Source organism: Aspergillus alliaceus (genome assembly GCF_009176365.1).
Source record: "Aspergillus alliaceus strain CBS 536.65 unplaced genomic scaffold BDW43scaffold_5, whole genome shotgun sequence".
Lineage (NCBI taxonomy): Eukaryota > Fungi > Ascomycota > Eurotiomycetes > Eurotiales > Aspergillaceae > Aspergillus > Aspergillus alliaceus.
Window position 1 is genome coordinate 850,264 of NW_022474688.1, and position 23,025 is coordinate 873,288.

General features: G+C 48.1%; 7 protein-coding genes across 7 annotated transcripts; 4 read left to right on the top strand and 3 right to left on the bottom strand.

Moving 5' to 3' along the window:
* Window positions 1–921: 921 nt before the first annotated feature.
* BDW43DRAFT_297415 (mRNA-binding protein PUF3) lies at window positions 922–3,774 on the top strand (the record flags this gene model as incomplete). The annotated part of the gene is made up of 6 exons (XM_032044383.1): window positions 922–1,024; window positions 1,110–1,412; window positions 1,452–2,359; window positions 2,411–2,689; window positions 2,749–3,304; window positions 3,359–3,774. 6 exons carry the CDS (start codon window positions 922–924, stop codon window positions 3,772–3,774), a joined length of 2,565 nt encoding a protein of 854 aa, XP_031904581.1.
* An 821-nt stretch (window positions 3,775–4,595) lies between these two features.
* cwc21 (U2-type spliceosomal complex subunit CWC21) lies at window positions 4,596–5,435 on the top strand. Its single transcript, XM_032038899.1, has one exon. The coding sequence runs from the start codon at window positions 4,756–4,758 to the stop codon at window positions 5,404–5,406; it is 651 nt and encodes a 216-aa protein (XP_031904582.1). The 5' UTR covers window positions 4,596–4,755; the 3' UTR covers window positions 5,407–5,435.
* Window positions 5,436–5,650: 215 nt separating this feature from the next.
* Window positions 5,651–9,406, bottom strand: BDW43DRAFT_182511 (ATP-dependent RNA helicase ECM16). The gene is made up of 2 exons (XM_032038900.1): window positions 9,127–9,406; window positions 5,651–9,059 (listed from the first exon to the last, which is right to left on the bottom strand). The coding sequence occupies exons 1-2, from the start codon at window positions 9,328–9,330 to the stop codon at window positions 5,658–5,660; spliced, it is 3,606 nt and encodes a 1,201-aa protein (XP_031904583.1). The 5' UTR covers window positions 9,331–9,406; the 3' UTR covers window positions 5,651–5,657.
* Window positions 9,407–9,544: 138 nt separating this feature from the next.
* On the top strand, window positions 9,545–10,211 carry BDW43DRAFT_182513 (uncharacterized protein). Its single transcript, XM_032038901.1, has 2 exons — window positions 9,545–9,771; window positions 9,824–10,211. Exons 1-2 carry the CDS (start codon window positions 9,598–9,600, stop codon window positions 10,115–10,117), a joined length of 468 nt encoding a protein of 155 aa, XP_031904584.1. The 5' UTR covers window positions 9,545–9,597; the 3' UTR covers window positions 10,118–10,211.
* A 93-nt stretch (window positions 10,212–10,304) lies between these two features.
* On the bottom strand, window positions 10,305–11,159 carry BDW43DRAFT_307262 (uncharacterized protein; the record flags this gene model as incomplete). Its single annotated transcript, XM_032046211.1, has 3 exons — window positions 10,305–10,712; window positions 10,801–10,990; window positions 11,038–11,159. The coding sequence occupies 3 exons, from the start codon at window positions 11,157–11,159 to the stop codon at window positions 10,305–10,307; spliced, it is 720 nt and encodes a 239-aa protein (XP_031904585.1).
* A 928-nt stretch (window positions 11,160–12,087) lies between these two features.
* BDW43DRAFT_307263 (uncharacterized protein) lies at window positions 12,088–14,575 on the top strand (the record flags this gene model as incomplete). The annotated part of the gene is made up of 8 exons (XM_032046212.1): window positions 12,088–12,972; window positions 13,070–13,261; window positions 13,312–13,490; window positions 13,540–13,651; window positions 13,703–13,763; window positions 13,829–14,112; window positions 14,175–14,275; window positions 14,329–14,575. 8 exons carry the CDS (start codon window positions 12,088–12,090, stop codon window positions 14,573–14,575), a joined length of 2,061 nt encoding a protein of 686 aa, XP_031904586.1.
* A 142-nt stretch (window positions 14,576–14,717) lies between these two features.
* On the bottom strand, window positions 14,718–20,132 carry atrF (ABC drug exporter AtrF). The gene is made up of 4 exons (XM_032038902.1): window positions 17,288–20,132; window positions 15,898–17,233; window positions 15,458–15,841; window positions 14,718–15,402 (listed from the first exon to the last, which is right to left on the bottom strand). The coding sequence occupies exons 1-4, from the start codon at window positions 19,621–19,623 to the stop codon at window positions 14,860–14,862; spliced, it is 4,599 nt and encodes a 1,532-aa protein (XP_031904587.1). The 5' UTR covers window positions 19,624–20,132; the 3' UTR covers window positions 14,718–14,859.
* Window positions 20,133–23,025: the final 2,893 nt, after the last annotated feature.

Genomic DNA, 23,025 nt, shown 5'->3' on the forward strand with positions numbered 1-23,025 from the left:
ACCATCAACCCTCCCAAACGCCTGTCGGATTGAAACAAGCCCGTGTCGGCAACGTTCCTCGTCCCGTTCCCTCTCCACAAGGCACATGAGGGTGATCTGCGATATTCGAGCTTCCTGGAGCATGCACGAAGCGTAGCAACGTCGCGATACGCACTGGCACTTTCGATCTACAGATACTTGCGGAGTATTACATTTGTAACGACAGGGAGATTATCCAATTCTTGTCGCCTTGCATCTACGTTACTTTTGCTCTTAAGCATTTTTCGCTGGCCCGCCTGCCACTTCACCTCCCTTTCGTACCCCTGCGATCCCTTGTATAATCTGTACATTGCCTGACCGCGTTACTTCTTTGCACAAAAACATAAACCCTATTCTTCTTTTTCATCCTTTGTCCTCACCTTGTTTCGGACTCCTCTTCTTCATCCCTTTCCTTCTTTTCCTCCTTCGATTCCGTGTCGCTTCTTTGGGTAAGTGTTTTTCTCTAAGACCATCGCTGCCTGGCAATACAACAGTTTGCTAACCTTATGGTTGGACCTCGTGCAGCTCACGGAATTCACCCGATATCCCAACGGGGTGCTCGTGCTTATCCGCTACGCTGTAATCCTGACCGGTTCGGCCTCACGAACTCGTGTTTCGGGATACGCAGTTAAACGGCTGACCCAGAAGAATAGAAGTGGGACATTTGAAAGAAGCTCGTTGGAGACGGTCTGAAAATACTTCTTTTTTTTGCTCTTCATATACATAATTTTCTTTCCACCTGTCTTTAGCTTTGTCAGATATATGGTGGAATGGCCGCGATGGCAACAAACTCGAGCGCGGCACATAATGTGAGTGGCAGGGCGCTGGGAGAACATGATCACGCTGCTAACAGCGGTGGTTTAGGTACGTTCGAGCCGGGGTTCAAACATAGGTTCATCAAACATGAGCGGTGAACGAACACGAGGAACCCATGTGAATATGGGTCAGGCCTTTGGCGGTGCCAAACCAAGCTGGGATAGCAACATCTGGAGGGACAATCTAGGAGGTGAGACACTGGTTGCGCCCAATGACATTGGAGAATATGAACTAATGGCGGACAGACCAGCATGCTGGAGAAAAGGCGTTTGAAGGGAAAGCCGGCTCCAGTTCTCTATTGTCATCATCGGAGTCCGATGAGTGGAGTGGTGGTCGCATCCCTTGGAGTGCTATGAGTTCGTCTTTGGCTGTTTCATCTAGAGCGACCAATGGCAATATGTCGACGTCGCCCATCCAGACACGGGCGAATGAGCGAGGAACTGGTAGCCTCACGGAAGCTGGTGATCCCTCGTACTTCGCACTACAACGGTCATCCGCGATGGGCGGCACTACGGGTCCTACAAGTCATAAGGCGTATCTTAACACGGGATCGGATAGCATGTCGCCTTCTGGGGAGGGTATGTCCTTCTCTAGCTTGGGTAATTTCAGAAACACAGACAACCGACGACACGTCAATGCCTCTGCTTTTGGAGGTAGTCCTGTCGGGTCTGGGTTCCAGATAAAGTCCGGATTCTCTAGCCCCCTTGAGAGCAATAGATCAGAGGAGATGTCGTCTATGTCGGCATTGCCTCAGGGCTTGCCCGAGACCGTGGCGCCGGCGCTGGGTCGCAACTCCTACACGCATGCCTCGCATAACTCGGCGTCTTTTGCGCCGCAGAGGCCGGTGCACTCTTCATACCCGTCGTTTCACTCCGAGACCCAGGGATTTGAGGGCCGATATACTGGTGTCGCTGATATCAATTCTGGTTTTAGCAAGCTACACCTGAACGAGGCTGCGTATCCCGCACACCCGTCGACTACTCGACCGGGCTATTTGTCACATTCATCCTTTGATGGCTCTTTGCAGCGCTTGAAATATCAGAATTCTGGTGAAGACGTCGGCTACCAAGGAGCTGGTTACGCAGGCGAGAACGCGTCGGATGTACAACTCGGATATCAGCCTGCCAGAAACCGGATCGGGGATAACCCAATTTCGCCAGCGGAGTATGCCCGTGTAGACAGCCCACTGTATGCTGCCCTCGATACTGGGTCAGTGCCGGCGCCATATCGCAACCGTATATCGGATCCGCACGCTGCTTTGGAGCGACGAGTGCGCGAACAGGAGCTAGCTCAACAAGCGATGAACCCACTGCAAAGGTTGTCTTTTACCACTTATGACCTTGCCCGATACCCAGCCACGGGGCTCAATGCTCTGGCGGGATATTATCCGGGGACAGCCCAGCTCGGCGCAGCAGCTATCGCAGCTAGGGGCCATCGTGACCACGATCCATCCCAGACCGTGCGCAGCCCTGTTCTGGAGGAGTTCAGGGCCAATAGTAAGGGAAATAAACGTTATGAGCTCAAGGTACTAACTAGACCCACGTCTTTCGCATGACACCAAGGCTGACAAGGATAGGACATCTACAATCACGTTGTCGAATTTAGCGGTGATCAACATGGATCGCGTTTCATCCAGCAGAAGTTGGAGACGGCCAATAGTGACGAAAAAGAGCAGGTTTTCCGAGAGATCCAGGGCGATAGTCTGCAATTGATGACCGACGTTTTCGGAAATTACGTTGTTCAGAAACTTTTCGAGCATGGCAATCAGACGCAGAAGAAGATTTTGGCGAACCAAATGAAGGGACACATACTAACCTTATCCACCCAGATGTATGGGTGTCGAGTAGTCCAGAAGGTAAGAACATCTTTCCGATTATTTCACTTTCTTCTAAAGCAGTGGCTGATCCATGGCAGGCCCTGGAGCATATCCTCACCGACCAGCAAGCCTCTATGGTAAAGGAGCTTGAACATCACGTTCTCCGATGTGTCCGTGATCAGAACGGGAACCACGTTATCCAGAAAGCCATTGAAAGAGTGCCGTCTGAGCATGTGCAATTCATCATCAATGCATTTATCGGACAGGTGGAAAAACTGGCCACTCATCCGTATGGCTGCCGTGTTATCCAGCGCATGCTTGAGCACTGCAAGGAAGAGGACCGGGAGGCCATCTTGGGGGAGCTACATCTCTGTACCGGGAAGCTTATACCCGATCAGTTCGGTAACTACGTGATTCAACATGTAATTGAGAACGGCGAGGATAAGGATCGGTCTCGTATGGTTACCATTGTCGTATCCAACTTGCTGCTCTACTCAAAGCATAAGTTTGCTAGCAACGTGGTCGAAAAGAGTATCGAGTTTGGTCAAGAGGCTCAGCGTCGCCAGATTATCAGCATGCTGACGTCCCCTGACGAGACCGGGGAGAACCCTTTACTCGGTCTGATTCGTGACCAATTTGGTAATTATGTTATACGTACGTTGTCATTACCCGCAAGCTCATTCATTACTGAGGCTAACTGTGCTATAGAGAAGGTCCTGGGTCAGCTGCAAGGGGCCGAAAGAGAAACTCTTGTCGAGGAGATCAAACCTCTTCTCAGTCAGCTGAAGAAGTATAGCTATGGCAAACAAATTGCAGCTATCGAGAAGATAGTTGCCGAGTCGAATTCGCCGTCCAGCGGCCCTCTCCCTCATACCACCTCTACCACGCCGCCAAACTCGCACAAATCCTCCCCGCAGCCATCCAAGCGGGCTGTGAACGGTCTTGAAAGCTGCCGAGTACCAGTCGTTGGCGGGGCACCCCCGACGCCGCCTCCCATAGACACTCAGGGTAATGCTGACGCTTCTAGCGAATCGAAGAACGTGACCAAGAGCACACCCCTGGCGGCGTCTGAGTCGGCTTGTAGCACCCCAAATACTTCTGTGGAAGTAACCGGCGCCAACTAGATTGCTATAACGTTTTGCTTCTCTTGACATATTTTTACCTTTTTCACGATCCGCACACAATTGTGTTGAGACACAAAATTATTCTTAATCCGGGCGTATACATACAGGCTTTCTGAGGGGTACATGAGCTATCACTTCGCTGCTTTGCTGTCCCGATTCATGGCATAACGGCGTAAAAAATAAGGGTTATGGCGGGAGCTTGCTTTGCTATTCTTCTTGTTTCTTCATTTCTTACGCTCCCCTACCCGATATACTTCTTGAATTCTTCTTTAAACCTTTAATTTGTGCATGGCTTTCTCTGGTTGTTCTGTGACAGGTTTGATGTGATGAAAATGAAGACACGTCTTGATAGTTGTCGATGGCTGTATTCTTTCTCTTTGTCCGGGGTACGAGGCGTCGGCGTCTTAATTGGGGAACAAGGGGACACTGGGATATCCACGCTCGATTGACCTTGACGGTTGCGCAACAAATGGGACCTTTGGACATATGGGACACTCTGAAAATAGGGAGTATCAAAGGAAATGCCTGGAGCATGAGCGTGTAGAGGCAATCATGTCGGTATACAGTCGGTCCAATGAAAATGTGTTGATGAATTTGTCTTTGCACGGTAGACGTAGAATGTAGAGAAGAGCAATCAATATATGTCGAATCTGATGACATGACTTAAATCCATCCTTATCGCCGAATCATCACGTGATATAATCGCAGCTTTCCGTAAAAGGATTCGATTAGTCCTTTTCTCGTCTCGCCACCATCATTCAGTCTCGCATCCCAATTCAAAGAATACTTTACTAACCTACTGCCCCCCACATTGACGCGTACCAACCAATCCCAGAAAACCTCTACCAACCCCGCGATCAACACACGAACCAAGCAACCACCTCCGTGATATATCTACTTTCCGACGATCTCCGCCCCTCACTCCTCCACCTACCAAACAAAAAGACATCACCTCCAAACTAAAAAGGAACAACCGAATAAATGTCCTCTAACGTCGGTCTCACCACCCCGCGCGGAAGCGGTACATCAGGCTACGTCCAGAAGAACTGGGCCTTCATGAAACCGCGCAACGCAGGCTACGGGGCGCCATACCCACCTGTCGGGGCGAACGGCGATGCAGGCCGACCATTCAAGCAGCGGCAGCCCGATAAACAGATTCTCGAGCATGATCGGCGGCGGGCGATCGAGGTGAAGGTTATGGAGGAGAGAGAGCGGTTGGAGGAGGAGAATGAGCGGATTGAAGAGGAGAATGCGGCGGCGAAGAGGTCGGGGGTTAAGGAAGAAGGAGAGGGGGGGGAGGGGAAGGTTTTGTCGGATGAGGAGATTGAGGAACGGTGTGAGGCGTTGAGGGCGCGGTTGGTGAAGGAGATGGAGGAGGACGATGAGAAGAGGAGTAAGGAGGGGGAGGAGGGACGGAGGAGGGGTGGATGCGCCGCGAGGGACTTGCAGCCTAGGGATCGGAGGCAGTTTAAGTCGTATCAGGTTCATGAACTTGCCGAGGCAAAGATTGAGGAGAGTGAGCGGTTACGGAAGGCGTTGGGGATCAAGGAGGATCGGGAAACTGGTGAGATTTCTAGTGGGCGTCGGGATTGGGAGGAGAAGAAGCGGGAGAGGGAACGTGGGCGTTCCTAAATTTAGGACTCTTGGGAGTCATACTTCCCTTTTTTTTTTTTTTTTTTTTTTTTTTTTTTGACCAATTCATGATAAGGTTGAGTTTGGCCCTTGGCGTTGGGAGTTGCTACATTTGATTCTTGTATATGGCAGAGTGAGATTTGGTTCGCATGAAATGAAGTACAGAAGAGCATAGCTCGTGATGACCATGGCATTGACATTCGTAACAATGTATAAGTCGTTGCAGTAACCTTTCCCAATATTATATACATTTAAGCGGCAAACTTTTCAATTATCCAGCCCTCCTTAGGGTCTTTCTTCTGTATCACCTTCTTGGCTGGCAAAGGCCACCCTCCACGTCCAGCCTCACTTATCAGTGACGGGACTACCCAACACGCCCTGCGCGGCGGGATTCCGTCAACCAACTCTGTTTTGCCAATAGGCTTACCATATTCTATTAATGGTGTGCCGTGTGCAATGGCAGAGAGCTGTAATCCGCTCGGGCAGACAAGTGGGAACATTCTGACTTTGGGTGTATCGGTAGACACGAGTGATGGGGATGCTTGCTGAAGGTGGGAATATATGATGTATTGCGGCATTTCCTTGGGTGAGAGACTGGCAAGAATAGAAGAGGGGTGCACATAAACAGCCATCTCATCAAGTTCTGTGGCGAGTCCCTCTCGAGATTTGAAAAGGGTCAAATATGGAACATCAATCGCTCTTTTCGGTGTACGATGCATTTCAGGCGGTACCGGAGATAAGTCAGCCCGGATGGCGACATTGTCAATGAATCCAGCCGTGACTATCTGTTTCAGAGCCTTTATTTGCTTCTCTGACGGCTCCGATAAGCGTGATTGATACGCTCCGATAACCCCAGGGTTGTTGGCCCGCACTATGTCTGTCAATTGACTTCGTAGTAGTGTAGCCTCTTTGAATCCTTTGCCTCGTAGGAACATCTTCTCGCAAAACGACTCCCCATCGGAAGCATATCCATAAGCGCAAATCGCCGACAAATATTTCAACGCATCAGAAGTATCATCGTGCTTACTCCAAAGTCGATGAGCTCTCGAGTAGTCCTTAAGGCGTTGCTCTCGAGCCGTGTCTTCCAAGCGATCCGAATTCGTATACACCTCGTTATTTCCTTTGCCATCACCCTTAGGCGTCGGATCAATCTGGTTCTGCGGAACGAAGAGATCCCCGACTGCTAAAGCTGCAACCAGCGCAATAACGTAAGGCATGCAGCCGTGTTGATGCCCGATATACAACATCTTACCGAACCTAGGGGATAGCGGGTATGTAGACAAACGATGGCCAATTTGTGTAACTTTGCCGTCAGACGAGAGAGCACCGAGATTTTTGAGCAGCTTCTCGGCTTTCACTAGGCCCTGACGACTAGGAGGCGTTGGGAATGGGAAATTGATAACATTATGAAGGCCCATGCTCTTCATCTGGAGCACGACACCTTCAATTGGAGTTCGTAAAATCTCTGGCTCTGTGTACTGAGCAAACTCATTCTCAAAAACTGCAGATGAATAGAGCCGATAACAGTGGCCGGGTCCAGTTCTACCAGCTCGTCCTGCTCTTTGGTTGGCACTGGCCTTACTGATCCAGTTGACCTGAAACTTTTGAACTCCTGTATCTAAATCGTACTGCTTCTCCTTGGCCCGCCCACAATCAAACACATATCGGATACCTGGAATTGTTAAACTAGTCTCGGCCACATTAGTCGCTAGAATGATGAGCCGTGAGCCTTCTGGTGGCGGTTCGAATACTCTCAGCTGTTCCTTTGTGGGAAGCTGGGAATACAACGGTAAAACATGCACCCGAGTAGATGAGCCCATTGCTTCTTCGCCTTCGCCTAGGTTAAAGCCATCGTCGTCGTAGTCGTCATCGTTATCTAAACCGGTAATCTCGAGATCACTATCGTCTTCGTCTTCGTTGCCAACATTGGATAGATCGGCGTCCCCTATGTCTAAATCTTCCGCTTCCAGTGGCGCATCGTTCGCAGAGATCTGTACTTTAGCCATGGTTTCTCCACCCCGCTGCGTAGGTCTAAAGGCCTGCTTTAAGCGCTTGGAGAGTTGTCGAATTTCGTTCTGCCCTGTCAGAAAGACAAGCATGCCTCCTGGGGGCAGCTTACGGTGGCCCCTCGAGACTTTGCGAAATGCCTCCTCAACAAAATCGCGGCGTGTCCGCCTAGAAAAGTGCACTGTGACAGGATACTGCCGGCCTTCTGCTTGAACTAAAGGGGGTGGTCCCTGACGGAAGAGGTTGGGATTCTGGGTAAAGTCGGAGATACGCAGAGTAGCAGACATAACCACGAGTTTGAGCGGTTTCACCGATGGATCTTCCTCGCTCATAGCTTTCCTCAAGTCGACAATACGGCTCACCATCCCGATGAGGATATCTGTGTTAACACTCCGCTCATGAGCTTCATCAATCACGATGATGGAATACTTGCTCAGCGAGAAGTCTTCTGCGATTTCTCGGATCAGGATACCATCAGTCATGAACTTGATTGCGGTCTTTTTAGAAACAGTGCTCTCGAACCGAATCTGATACGAAACCTGGTCGGAAAATTGTCCCAACTCGTCACCTACACGTTTCGCCATACTGACAGCAGCAACTCGGCGAGGTTGAGTTACTGCTATCATGCCTGGGTTAGGACTACCAGGGTTACCAAAACCAGCTTCAAACAAGAATTGTGGTAATTGGGTAGTTTTTCCGCTACCAGTAGCTCCCCATATGACGACTGAAGAATTGTTGTAAACTGCTTCCATAATTTTCTGTTCTTCTCCAACCACTGGCAACCCCAACCGTGTATTCTGGATATCTTCCGAGCGGTCAACCTGGACATGAAACGCTTTTCTGTAAGGGTTTCCCGTGGTAATTTGAAGTTCTGCGGGTAGCGGTTCTTCTTCATAGACAGTATTTTGCACGGGCTTCTCTTTGCGTTTAGAGCCGAAAGGCTGCTCTTCAGACACGATTGGGCCAGTGGTAGGGTTGAAACCCACAGTCTCGTTGATTTGTTGTCTGGCCCAGGCTTTGAACGCAGACTGGCGAGGCTGGTTGCTAGTATCGTCCTCCTCGTCTTCATCTTCGCCCTCGTCCTCGTCTTCATCTTCATCCTCGCTTTCATCATTTTCAGAAGCGTCCTCTGAAGACTCATTGTCTTCATCTTGGTCACCTTCATTCCGTGTTTCCTCTTCACGAGCCCGCGTATCGGGAGAGCTACCACCCTCATTTTTATCCTCGTCTTCATCCGAGCCAAAACCCTCCCATGTTATTTCTTGTATGTTGATAGCGTTGGACTTTAATTTCGGCGCTCGCTTGCGTTTTTTGAGGACCGGAAATCCATCTGCTCCGAGTTCGAGAGGGCGCTTTAACCCGCTACCGACCGTGATGTTCGCCTCCGGTTTCTCTGTAGAGCTTTCTGATTTAGGAATAGTAGAGATCTTTCCTAACGGGGGGAGTGAATCATCTGTTTCATCGCCGGATAACTCGGCATCGGCAGCCCGGTCAGGTGTATACGTAGGTGATTCGAGTGTACCATCTTCAAGGAGCCTTTTCCGCTTCCCTATTTCCCTGGAACTCTCAAAATTGGAGGTGTCCACCGTTGATTTCTCAAGCTTCTTGAGTAGTTCAACATTCTCTTCTTTCTTGAGTTTATTTTCCTGCAGAGATGGTTAGAATGGACGACGATATACTGCACAATTTATTGCTTGTATAGGGTCTACATACAATATATTTATCTAAGCGCTTTTGTTTCTTCGCAGAGATTTTTGTGTGCTGCGCTCTCAGTTCCTCTCTGAGCTTTTGTCTTTTGGCTTCCTTCTGTTCTTTGGAAATAGGCAAAATCTCGGCCGCATTACTGTCAACTCCAGTATTTGCCGCTTCCTTCTGCTTGTGCTTTTGCTTCCTCTGGCGAGGAACAAATCTAGGCATGATGTAGGGGCAGAAATACCTTTTCCTACACTGGCCGACAAAAGAAGATAATTAGAGAGAATAATGTAGACTGACGAGCTTCGTCGATGAAAAAGGAAAAGAAAAAAATTAGGCGACGGAGTGATTCTGCCATAAAGCGGTGGGAGAGGTCATTCACCGCCCGCGTATCGACTACTATTTGTGACTACATCTTCCCTGTGTACAGTATTCTCTTCCTCAACTGCATTCTGAGTAGTCATTATTTTCGAACAACACTAGTCCTCTATCATGGCGGAACCTCTCAATCTCAGTGATCTCCAGGAGCCGTTAAACCTTCCCTTTCCTGCCGCGACAAAACAAGTTGCTGGACTGGTCAATGGTACCCAGACCGATGTGATGTGCATTAGTTTCAACGACAGAATTTTGATCACTATCTCGCAGAAGGGCCGACTTGGCCATTGGGTCTGTATCACAAATGGATTCTCATCTTACATAATCAACTAACGGATCGCAGCTACATGTACCGTTGGAAAACAGAAATCCTGGAACTGATGGCGCTCATACCCTCCCAGATTCTGATGATAGTCTTCTTCCCATTAGCAGCCTTACCGCAACCTCGTTGCTTGGGGGTCATGTTCCTGGACATGACACAGTGGGTCAACTCTACGCTCGCCAGATAGCCAGTGCCATTGTGACGAAGACGCCGAATGAAAAGCGTCTTCTGGTCGTTGGACTTGGGCTTGAGACCGCTGATGCTCACCGGGATATCTTCTTCTCAATAATAGATCTTGTGCTTCAATGCATTTAGCGATTGGAAAAGGAAGGAGAAAGACCTACAAACACAGATCGAGAAGCCTGGCCCCTGTATCTTCTTTTTATTCCGCTCAATCTTTAAGAGGTAGGCTCCTTAGAGAGTGGCCAAGCTCACGCAAGCGACTTCTTTCCTTCTGAATAAAGCGCAAAAGCTTAGCCTTCCGGTAAATTTGAACGCGCTGCTAAAAAGGGCGTTGACCAAGCCTCTCTTTCCAACCGTGCATATTCCAGTGATCCGTCACGACAACGGACAGAGAAAAGATCTGCACTTGCTCACTTGTTCCCAAAATTTCAATGAACTCCAAAAACGCGCGGCGGCGATGCAAAGCCATCGTGGGTTTCTCGGATCCTGTCAAGAACACAACGGATGCTGGTGGCCTGTGCCAGTTAACCCGCTTGATATGGCAGGGGTATTCAAGGTTGACATCGTATGGCTTAGAGTAGCAGCACAACAATTCCTGCGGATGACGTCTGAGAATGTCTACGGAGAAAGGGCCGAACTCTCCAAGGAAGTAACTGCGATAGCCAAGCGAATGGTACATAGCAATCGAAGCTTCATGGTAGATGAGGGTGTGATGTTCTGAGGATTGCTAGATTACCGATTTCTGTGCGCTCTAGCCTCCCGATCTCGAGTGCAGATCGTCATGTGCAAATAAGACCATAGATCAGGCGGCTTACCTGGATTGGCAGACAATGAAGATAACAGGTATCGTAGGGGCGGCCGATAACCATGGGTTTTCTGAGCATCTTACACGCCTCCGGGTAAATCATGTCTTGGTAGCGTGGCAGTGCACCAAACGGTACGAGTCGAGGGATACCCGCTTCGTCAAGTCTTTCATAGAAGCGAATGGTGACTTTGCGTGTTATGCTATTGTTAGCGATAAGCTCCCCTGAGCCGCGTAGGTGAAAGCCTACCGTGGGACACTTGGGTTCAGTCGTCTGGATATTAGTGTGCTCTGGACCTGCACGCTGACAGGTTGCCGATAGACCGAAGTTCCTGTTTCCAGAGGGTTGGGATCCATGAATTCAACGGCCATGGGGACGGAGCTGTGGAAATAAATCCAAACTGCAGTCAGTCTAGAAAGCCACCAGAGGCATATATTGTGCTTCGTACAAATAAACTTAATCAGATCATAGAAGGTGGCCCGCCTGCGTCGAGAATTGAAACTGTTCTCCAACATTTCCCCTCCAAAGAAAGCTCGTTGCACGAAATAGGGGAAAGGGAGTTCCCACCACTTCCACGGCAATTGCGTGGCGATACGACGGAGGCAATTTCCATCCCTTGTATCTCAACATAGTCTATGTGATCAAAGGAATTATCCATTAAAGCCCACGGCGATTCCCTCTTTTGATCACTGGGTGAAGCCTCGGTGTATCTAGGCTATGTTATAGTATAGTAGTATATACATTGACTGTGGTAGAGATCAAACTAAAAAAGAGGTCCTATGCAGTTTCTCCATTGTCAGATTTGAGGGCTGTGGATTATCCTGTTACCGATCGTTGTCTATCTTTTCTCTATAGATAGATAAATGTATACACGAAGAACTTCTATATCACAATATCAAGTGATCTGAATATCCTGACAGTCACGTGTCGCCCCCGGAGTCCTCATTTCATTGGTCCTTCGTGCCTCCTGCTTTTACTTTCCTTTCACTTGCAACGTTCATCATCGGCACTTCTTCCATACGACGCCTTCTCTGCTTACCATTTTATCTCCTGGTACTCTAGTTCTCTTGATTCACCTCTTGTTGGACATTCTACCTTTTGGAGGACCAACCCTCCCATGTGACGACGAACCATAAATACTAACACTCTCTTGTTGTTCCATTTATACTAGCACCACTTAACCTCCACCCCAATGAGTCCCTACTACTAGCCGCATCATATGTCAAACGGTGTTGCCCTTCTCATTTTCTTTCAGAACTAACCTTACCTTCTTTATTTGAAGCCTCACTGGAACTTGGCATGGATTCCGACGATATGAATGATCCAGCACTGAGAGCAGCAATTGCGGCTTCTTTAAGGGATCTTAGCAACGATGATGAAAGTACTCCTAATGGTCGTCAATATGATGTTGTTGACTTGACTGCCGACTCTGATGATGATGATGATGATGTGGTGCCCATATATCCCAAATCAAACTCGGTCATTGGTTCCGAGACGGACGGAGATGAAGCCGACTCTAGTGATGAATATGACGATGAAGATGAAGCCCTGAAGAAGGCGATTCAAATGTCTATGCAAAGCGCCGTACAAGATGAAAGCGACTCTTCGGGGCATTACTTGCCTTCTACTGAGGCAAAGAATGAGGGCGGCATTCTTTCCTCCAACAACAATGCCCCAACGTCAACAGGCATACCAAAGCCGCTAGCAACGACTGGCATACTAGGCTTGAATCGAAAGCAGATGGAGAAAGAGCGCCTCGCGCGATTTCAGAAGAGAAAAGCCGAAGAATTCGTACTGGATGATAACCGAGACGCAAAACACCCTAGAATCGGAACGTCTCCAGAATCTCGCGTGAAACAAGAGTCCAATATATCCGGCCAATTAGTTGACACATATTCCGAATCAAATTCCTCGCTTGCAATGCAAGCAGCGAACGTACACCAAACACAAAACCCCTCCCCAATCCCGTCGGTTCAGTTTCCTAATGGGACCGTCAAGAAAACATGGGCCTTTGGTTGCCGCCGGCGGGGTGACGATATCAAGATTGAAGAGGTTCTTCAAAAATCAGATTTGCAACTTGCTGTTCTCAGTTCGTTTCTGTGGGAGATGGAATGGGTGTTTTCGAAGCTGGATATCGCGAAAACAAGGTTCTATTTGGTGATGCAAGCCAAGGATGAATCTACAGTAAGTTTGTTACATGCAGCACATCTCTATCCTTACTTTTGCCCACCTTGTCACTCATATTATCCAAGTGTGATGCTAACTACATTCGCGGTGTTAGAAACTCCAGTACCAGTCCGAGACAGCGTCTATACGTAACCTTAGGCTATGTTTTCCGCCCATGGATGGTCAAGTGAATTGCATGCACTCAAAGCTAATGTTACTCTTTCACTCTGGATATGTCCGGATCGCGATACCCACCGCTAACTTGACTTCATATGACTGGGGTGAAATAGGTGGTGTGATGGAAAACGTACTGTGATCCGATCTTCATAACCTGGGATTAGCTAACGTTTAATCTAGAGTGTATTTATCATTGACCTTCCTAAGAGAACTGATGAAACCCCGAGGTTTTCGAGCACAGCTTTCTACGACGATCTGGCTTACTTTTTGAAAGCTAGCACTTTACACGAAAATGTCATCGCTAAGCTGAATGAATACGACTTCAGTAAAACCGCGCACATCGCCTTCGTTCACACTATGTATGTTTCCTCACAATGATACGAAGCCCCGGACATTAACTTCGTCTAGTGGTGGTTCGCATGTAGGAGACACATGGCGGCGAACAGGGTACTGCGGTTTAGGTCGTTCAGTACACTCTCTTGGTTTGCGAATATCTAGTTCTCTCAACATCGACTTCGTAGTAAGTCTACGACCCCATCCGATAACTGAAGCACTTGCTAATATGCTATAGACATCATCCGTTGGCATGTTGACCGACGAGTTTCTACGGTCTATGTATCTTGCATGTCAGGGTAAGTAGCTACCGGGCGTCATACCTAGCATCGCAACATCAGATCACAAAATAACTTTATGTCAGGCGATGATGGGTCGACAGAATATATCTTGCGAACTGCGAAATCCTTCCCTGCCCAGAGTCGGAACAACCCTACACAACTCATTGATAAAACCATGGCCGAAGAGTGGAGAGAAAGATTTAGAGTCTACTTCCCCTCAGAGACTACAGTCAATAACACAAAGGGTGGCCCACAAAGTGCAGGCACCATTTGCTTCCAGTCAAAGTGGTATACGGGTCCGAAATTCCCCCGTCAGGTATTGCGTGACTGTATAAGTCAGAGGCCAGGACTACTCATGCACAACAAAGTGAGTTGCTGTATCTTTATGAAGGCGAGAGAAGACACCAAGCTTATACTAACATACTCTAGATATTCTATGTAAGACTCGACAAGCCGGTAACGCTGCCTGATGATTCTCATTGCCAAGCCTGGGCGTATGTAGGAAGTGCAAATCTTTCAGAAAGTGCTTGGTATGCTCTCCCTCTCATTGTGCTTTGCGATTTGGTATACTGATAATAACTAGGGGTCGTCTCGTTCAAGACCGGAAAACGAAGGAACCGAAGCTCAACTGTCGAAATTGGGAGTGTGGTGTGCTCATGCCTGTCATCAGCGAGGACTTCCCGTGGGAACAGAGCGAATCCCCAGCCAATGAGTCTGAGGCTATGCTGGATGTTTTCAAAGGTACCGTTCCCGTGCCGATGCGTCTCCCAGCACCGCAGTACGGACCGAACCGCAAGCCTTGGTTCTTTACTGAAAATGGCGTGAGATGACCTTACATCCGCATTTAACCAATCGACCAGGAATGTTGATTATTGAACTGATTTTTTTTTCTTCTAAACAAAATTAATTTATTTTTATTAACAAGATGCTTTTGCGTCAAGGTCTCTCTTCTTGATATCGTTCATTATTTCACTTTCGGTTTTATCACTCGCGGCCACACTGTATCTTTTTCCTTTTCTTTTTTCTTTTTTTCTCTTTTTCTCTTTTTCGTTGGTGTGTTTGTTTCTGGGTTCCCTCTACCTTGAGATATCAGAAATAGGATAGCAAATACCAACTAGATCTGTGCCTTTTCAGTCTTCCTGGAGAAGACCTTCTTCACACAATCAATGGTCATACCGAGTGCGCCGAAAAGATATCCCACTCCAAAGGACCAGCCCCTCACACGGACAGTGTATATGAAGAAATAGACCAGAGCCCAGTTGATAATGACAAAGGCTAGGAAAATACCAAAGCACCGCCACTTATCACCGTCGTTAACGTTAAGCGTGTGCATGTATTCCGTACCACTGGCAAAGGGACAGTATTGGCAGTCTTGCGTGGCGTCCGGGTTAACCAGGTATCCCACACCGGCGATATTGGAGACGAAATTACCCGCATATTGTTGGCAGGTGGAACCTGGGGGAGGGTTAAAGTGAGTGGCCTCCTTCGACGCACACTCGATGGTGACAGAGGGGAAGATGCTTGAGATCACGCCTCGGAGCCACCAGGTCACTGGGTTCACATAGTACATCCAGTATTTCCAGAAGACTGGGTAATCCCTGTACGGGCGGACGATACCGTTGAACAGGTTGACCATAACGAAGAAAAAGGGGAGGACCTGGGGGTAGTGTTAATATGGTGGATAGCATTGGTTATGGGGGATGAGATCTTACGTTGGAGATGACAGTGAATGACGGGGCGAAGGCGCAAATCCACTGACCCCAACTGGCCTGGAATAGGAAGAAGAGCATCGACATGAGGAAGACATATCCAGCACTGCTCGAGTCCGTGGGGAATCCAACTGGGTAGTACCACAGGAGCCAATAGATAAGGGCGGAAACGATTGCCATTGGAATTTCGCAAACGACGTTTGCGGTGCAGAATGCAAACCATCCATAGATACGGCTGGGATATTCACGGGCTTCCCAAAGGGCACGATTGATGTAGAACTTGGGAACCACACTGTTCAAAACGATAGGTGGGATAAGAATAATCAAGAAGATGGAGAACATGCGGTTTTGCATGCTACTAATAGAATTATCGAGCATCCAGAAGGTCTGTGATGGTCAGTAATTAGTAATGCACAAGCCCGGAATGACCAGGAGTTACTTACGAATCCGTTGAAGATACCAATGATAACACTGACGAACAGCTTTCCATAATAGTACGACGGATCTCTCCAGTACTGTCTGAACAGCCGCTCAGTGAGTAGCACGGTCTGCGTCCATGTAGGAGCAGCAAATTCGTATCCAACGCCCTTCTCAGCAACTGGAATCTTGCTGCGTTCGTCCTTGATCTTCTGGATTTCATCCAGAAGGCGGCGATTCTCTTCAGAATTGCGCCACTCTGCATTCCAATCTATAAATCTGCCATCTTTCTTAGTCGCCTTCGCTGCAGTTTCAAGGACAAATTCTGCAACATTCTTCGATGGTGGACAAACAACGCCGCGGTCAGCAAAGTACTTGATCACGTCGCGGCCTTCAGGACCAATGGATCCGAAATAAAACGTATTTCCACCAGGGTTAAGAGCCAAAACCATGTCAAACTGCTGAATCAGCATGGACGACGGCTGGTGGATTGTACACACGATGGCCTGTCCCGCCCGGGACAGCTTCTTCAAGAATCTGACGATCGAAAATGCCGCTTGACTGTCGAGACCGCTGGTGGGTTCATCCAGGAACAAAAGAAGGCTCGGTTTTGCAGCTAACTCGACACCGATAGTAACTCTCTTCTTCTGCTCGACATTGAGAGAGCCAATGATAGCATCCTGAATATCCTCCAACTCCAAAAGATCGATAATCTGATCGACATAGTCTAGCTTTTCTTGACGAGGAGTATTCCTATCCTGACGAAGAAGTGCCGAGAACTCAAGGGCCTCCCGAATGGTCGCGGTATTGTCATGAAGATCCATCTGTTCGCAGAAACCAGTACCTCTTTGGAAATCAGTGCTGAGGGGATGGCCGTCAACGAGCATATCGCCGGTGACCACACCCATCTTCTGACGCTGAGCTAAGGTGTTGAGGAGGGTTGTCTTGCCTGCTCCGGAAGCACCCATCAAAGCAATCATAAGACCTGGCTTTGCGTAACCGTTGACACCATTAAGAAGTTTCCTGGTTCCATTTCCATATGGCACCGTATATTCCACATCCGACCAGGTGAAAATCCGATCGCTAGCCGAAAGACGGTTGAGAGATTCGGCGTTGCTAGATGATTTCGCTGCTCCGCGTGACAATGCTGCATTATTATCGGTATTTTGTACCTGCTCCTCATCATTTCCTTTGCCATTCTGCGCTTTGAGCTTCTTGGAACGGCTGGACTTCTTGAAGACCAACGCGCCTCCCCCGCCCCCAACAAACGAGAGGACTTCAGCAGCGATGACAGTGACCAAGAGATACAGAACCGTAAAAGCGATGACGACGCCAAAGTTGCGCCATAAATGGTGCCGGGTACTATAGTTTTTTAGCATGATGGTCGCGAGATAATGTTCATTAGGGGATACCTACAACTGGAAACTTTCTTCAAGATACCGGCTGCCTGCGACTTCTGCCTGGCCAAGCTGGGACCCCGTGAGAGCACAACCTTGGTATCTTGGATCCACACCTGGACCCTGAGGCACCAGTTGCGAAGGAGCACATGTCATAACTCGGTTAGAGAATTCGTTGGTAAGGACTGCCTCGTAACTGTAAGAAAGAGGGTTCACGTAGAATAGCCAACCGAACCAAATCGAGCCATCAATGAGCCCTTGCTTGGGAATAACATAGCCGACGAACAGAATCAACACGTTCAGAGCAATACCCGCGAACCGAACAGCATCATCGATGGTCGGAGATAGTGCTGCGAACATGCGGTACAGGGACGTGATGCAGAACGTAGTCGTATACACAAACAAGAAGTAAATGAAGAACTTGGAGGCGTCCACATCGAGTCCCGTCATGAAATAGACAATGATAGTGAACGGTACGACCATGCAGAAGATGGCCGGGAAATCCACCACAACTCGAGCGATTGACACAGCAGATGGACGGTAGAAGGCATAATCCTTATGACGCGCGACGATACCACGCCCAGAAACCGCAGGCATCAGTTCTGTTAGCTGCAGCCAACCAAGGAATAAAATCGAAAAGAACAGGGCACCACCACGCGAGAAAGCTCCACTAGTGTCTAATGATTCGCCATAGAATAAGGAAGAGACAATGAGACCGTTAGAGACAATAATGAAGTACTTGGTGTAAAGAGAGGTCTTGTCTCCCCACAGGAGCCAAAACTCTCGCTGCACACAAGCTGCAACTTGCCTTACAATGGAGACCGTGTAAGGAGACTTTTTCGAAACTGTTTTACTCTTTGACTGGGCCACTGTTTTCTGGAAGCGGCGGGTATCTTCCTGGTTGGTGTCCTGAAGCAACTTCTCGTAATCGCATACTTCGGTCCATATCTGCTTATAAGCGTCACTTTGTTTGAAGATAGCCTCAAGTTCTTCAGCGGTCTTTGGTGTTGACGCTTCACGTCCCGGCTGGAACTGGCGAGCATTCGGGTCACAAAGTGAAGTGAGGAAATCAGCAGTTGTAGATTGCTCTGGGCAATAGAACCCGAGATCTACAAAGTACTGTTTTGCTTTGTCGGCAGGGCCTTGGTAAAGCATACGACCCTCATCGATCACGAGGACCTTGTCCATTAGTTCATAGATACTCTCACCAGCTTGGTACAGAGTGACCAAGGTCGTCCGCTTACTGACGTCTGTCATAATGCGGAGCGACTTAGCATAATCAAGAGCCGTGCTAGCATCCAATCCCCTAGTGGAATTATCCCAGCAGACAACAGAAGACTTGGTCGCAAGCGTTTCCGCGATACTGACGCGCTTTCTCTCTCCGCCAGACACACCACGGACATACTCATTACCCACGAGCGTGTTCCTCGTGTGGGTGATGCCGAACATCTTTAACAGTGCGTCGATGATGACGGGGATACTGTCCTTATCGTGTTTCTTTGTTTTATTGATCAAGGAAAACTTCAGCGTTTGCCAGACAGTGAGGTTCGGGAAATGCTGATCATCTTCCTGGTTGTAGTTCACTTCGCCGCGGAAATGCTTATGTTGCTCTTCGGCTGAGAGGCCACCGTAGCTGACCTCGCCCTCCACAGCTGCAAAAGCACCCCGGTCATTGGCAAGCGCTTTTAGAAAGGTAGAACAGCCCGCCCCGGGCCTACCAAGTACGAGCATCATCTCGCCTTCCCTAATGGCTCCACTGAAGTCATGGAGCAAGTTCCTGACGGGAGGACGCTTCCCAATATGGAGAGCTGGTACGAACCGGCACATGATCTTGTACAAGTCGGGACCAAAAGTTCCCACAACTGCATCAGGAAGAGTCCGGACGAAGGAGGCACCCGTCTCGACACCTTTCACCGTGACATTCTTGAAGGCTACACCCACCTTCTTTGCCGGTTCTCCTGCCGTTGTTCGCCGCTCGAGGTGGCCGCCCATCAGAAACTCGCTCAGGTCGAACCCACCTTGATAATCACTCGCAGACGAAGCCTGTTCATCCTCAATGGCCTTCTCTTCGTCCCGGGCCGAGGCCCGTGAGCGCAATCGAGGAGTCTCTTTGGCTGAACGGGTTCGGTGTAGACTGAGCTTGGTCACTTCTCTTCTCATCTCTTCGAAGTCCTCCATCGCACCCCGACGGGAAACCGCCTCTCCTTCGTGACGTTCGCCCCATCTTGACACATCCGTATCACTTGTCGAGGTCGAGTCCAAAGAATGTAGCGTATGTTCCGAAGCCACGGCGTGATTATACGGATTCGCTGCGGCATTGGACTGTGCCTCAAGCTGACGATGTTCGTCGGCCATCTTGGAATCGGCCTCGTGAGTTCTTCCGTATGTGTCGTAGAGTCGAAAATCAGAGAAATAAATGCACGGTTGGGTATTAAATGTAAGATTAGGAGTAGAGAAGCGGCAGAATCTGTATCTGGTGACTTTTCCGGTCAATTATAAAAATAGTTGAAAGTTGTCAGATGATGCTCAATGATTCCAAAAAACGGGTATCTGCAGCCGATGTAGCTGAGTAGGTATAGATATGTATATGCGAATATATACAGGGAAAATGGGAAGAAAGTCAAATTAAATCCACAATTGGAGAATAGGATAGAATAGAAAGGGAAAAAAATGGACTCCTTCTGTACACGCTTTTGGAGAGGGGATATGGTCCTAAAAGCGATGTACCAACAATGAGCACCGAAACGCAACAGAAAAAAAAAGTCGCTGACGGAAAGTTGAACGGGCGATGTCATTGCATCATGAGTTATATAGACGGCTAAGTGCATTACTAACTCCGAGAGCCAAACAATGGGAAATTCTTTGGATTTGTCAGATCTGGCACAGTGAATAATAGGCCCAGTGGATCCTCATCTAGGGTCCAATCTCTGGAACGGATTAGACGGATTAAACCGGTCAATCAGATGGCAGAACGAGAGTAGCGATATCCGTTAACGAATGCCGAACGGTGGAGCGCCACTAAAAAAGGCAAGTAGGGGAAAAAATGGCGAAAAGAAAATGGGCATTAAGGAGAGCTTGCGCCTGAAGTGAGCTCAGGTGGGCCCCGGAGTGGAACTGAGTGGGTGTTTGAGTCAACTTGAGTCAAGCGGAAACCGTATTCCATTATTCTAGAGTCGCTTAGATCCGATTCTTAAGTGCGATGGTGATCCGCTTGCCAGCACGAGGGCTGTCTGTCAATGATAGACATTTGGAGGGCCAATCCAGAAGGATTGACTTGGCAAGATAGGGAGAGTACGTATGTGTGTGAGTGTGAGAAAAGAAGAGAACAGAGGAGGAAAAGCCAAAAGAACGGCGTCGTGATCACCCGATGCAGTTAGCTCTGGCGGAGATAAGGGGCCCGGCGTTTAGAAATCGCTGACAGGATTGAACCTCGTGCGGGTGATTGGCGGGTTCGGAATAAACAGCAGCCTATCATGGAAGGCGGGCAAACCAACCGAGTTTAGTGCAAGAGATAGATAGCCTGAACAGTCAGGTCCAGAAATCAAAGTATATATACGGAGGATATATATTCGTATATCCGTTGTGGGTTTAAACAATAACTCCGTGTAAAAAATAGCATCAGGGATTTCACGGAAAGAGATCATTTAACCTCATCCCCATATAATGGATCAATGATGACTATAACCCCCTCAATTAACGAAGGAGCCACAGCCCGATTCTTTCGGTTTCTATGGCGTATAACCACTATGTATCTAATTTCGAATGCCTCCACAGGTTTAGTTTATGCTATTAGGACAACGATTATTAGTATTAGGGTCTCTGACTTTCACTTGAACTAGGAACCTTAATGATACGCATAATCTGAATCATAACTATAACTATTATCCTATATCTTCCTAATTTCTGAAGGGGAGCAGACCGCACCGGGGGTATACATGGATGTTATTTGGATGAATATAATATAATCAAGTACTCTGTATCTCCCACTGATCACTCAAAAAAAGGCAAAAGATAAATTCGTTCTTGACTTAGGTCTCGACTTAAAAGTCTCCACCGATGAATCAGTCGGCTGCAACGCACGGACGTTTGCCGACCCTCCCATGAGTCAACCGTTCGGTAGTTGTGCGTCTCGGATCCTAGCCGGTTTTCTATCAGTCCAAATCAACTGAGTAGACCGCTTAGACATTGTACCTATTAAGTTTGTTATCTCATTCTCCGATCCGTCTTCAAACCTCAGCCTCAAGCCACCAATATGATAGATCATCGTCCGCTTGCTTATTGTATCTTGGCGTGTTCCCCATAGCGGATCATGGCGTCCAATAGCTTGTGGGCCAGAGTTCCACGGCCCCTCAAGTCTATTTTGATTTCTCAGCAATGACATCTTATCTTTAAGGTCTGGTTGTATTCTACAGTATCGAAATACTACCGGAACCTTCGACGTAATGGGAGGTGTATTAGAAATGTAATTGTTGTTACGGATATAGTAGTACTACCAGTAGTACTTTACCGTGATTAGGGCATACATCACGTTGACTGAGAGATCACATGTTTCAACCCCCAGAGAACCACTTCAGTAAACATGTATACCTAGTATAAAGTAAATTCCCCTCCGCTTGAACTGCAATGCAACGTGGTAAAAAGCTATCAAGGATGAGTTATATAATGGGATGGATGTACTAATAACTGCTTACGTTAGCTCTCCAATAGACGCGGTGTTCTAACGTGGCGCAGTGAATGCAGGCCGGGAACCTGTTCCTCATCAGGCAGGGCATGACCTTCATATATATATATATATATATATATATATATATATATATATGTGTGTGTGTGTGTGTGTGTGTGTGTGTATGTCAATACGAATCCCTGGTAGAAGATCGGCAGCTTCAAGCCTACCACGTCGTCCTTCATGGTACAGCCGTTCCCGGCAATCTGCATCTATGCCACACACGTACCCCTTCAAGTATCACACCGCATGTTTGTAAGAGATCGTTCACACCACGGATCTCATAGGTCAATGTATACGGATATCCGACGGTGTATACATGGTGTTTTGTGTGTTAATTTATCGATTCATGGGAGATCTCCGGCTAAGAAATGGCGCCGACTATGGGACTAATGCAACCCTATCATTTCACATTAAAAGCCATAGATTTACGACAAGACCGGTTTCTTGGTTCACTCATATATACTATTTGGCTGTTGATAATTAGCCATCACAATCTGTACATTAATGGATATCGAAGTCCTATAGTGCCCATATCTAACAAATAAGAAATTGGCGCTATATTCTCAAGATTGTCGAGTTGTTCCGCATGTATCTTGTGGAACACGTAGATACCATTATACAAATATTATTATGACAACAGCAAAATCCCCTAGCATACATGACTTGTTCTCCTTCCTATCCAGCTTGATGAAGATGAATGCTGTACAAGCAGACCAAATGCAAAGTGTGTTGCTGCACACCAGCATGATACATGCATAAATCACTACTATCTAGGTAGGTATCGGCATTGATGCCCAATGAAAGCTCGCAAGGAACGCTCTCATGCACAACTCAGCGGGTCTGGAGCGTTCTAGATATGCATACTGTACATCAAGCGATGTGACAGCGCAGATCTGCAGGTCAGACCTGATAACTCGATTAGCCATCTGTGCATCCTAAAACTTAGCAACGAAACTCCGGCTCACCGAATGTGAAATTGGAATCTTGTTTTCTTCCGACCCATCATGATATTCTTGTTCTGTTGCCGACCA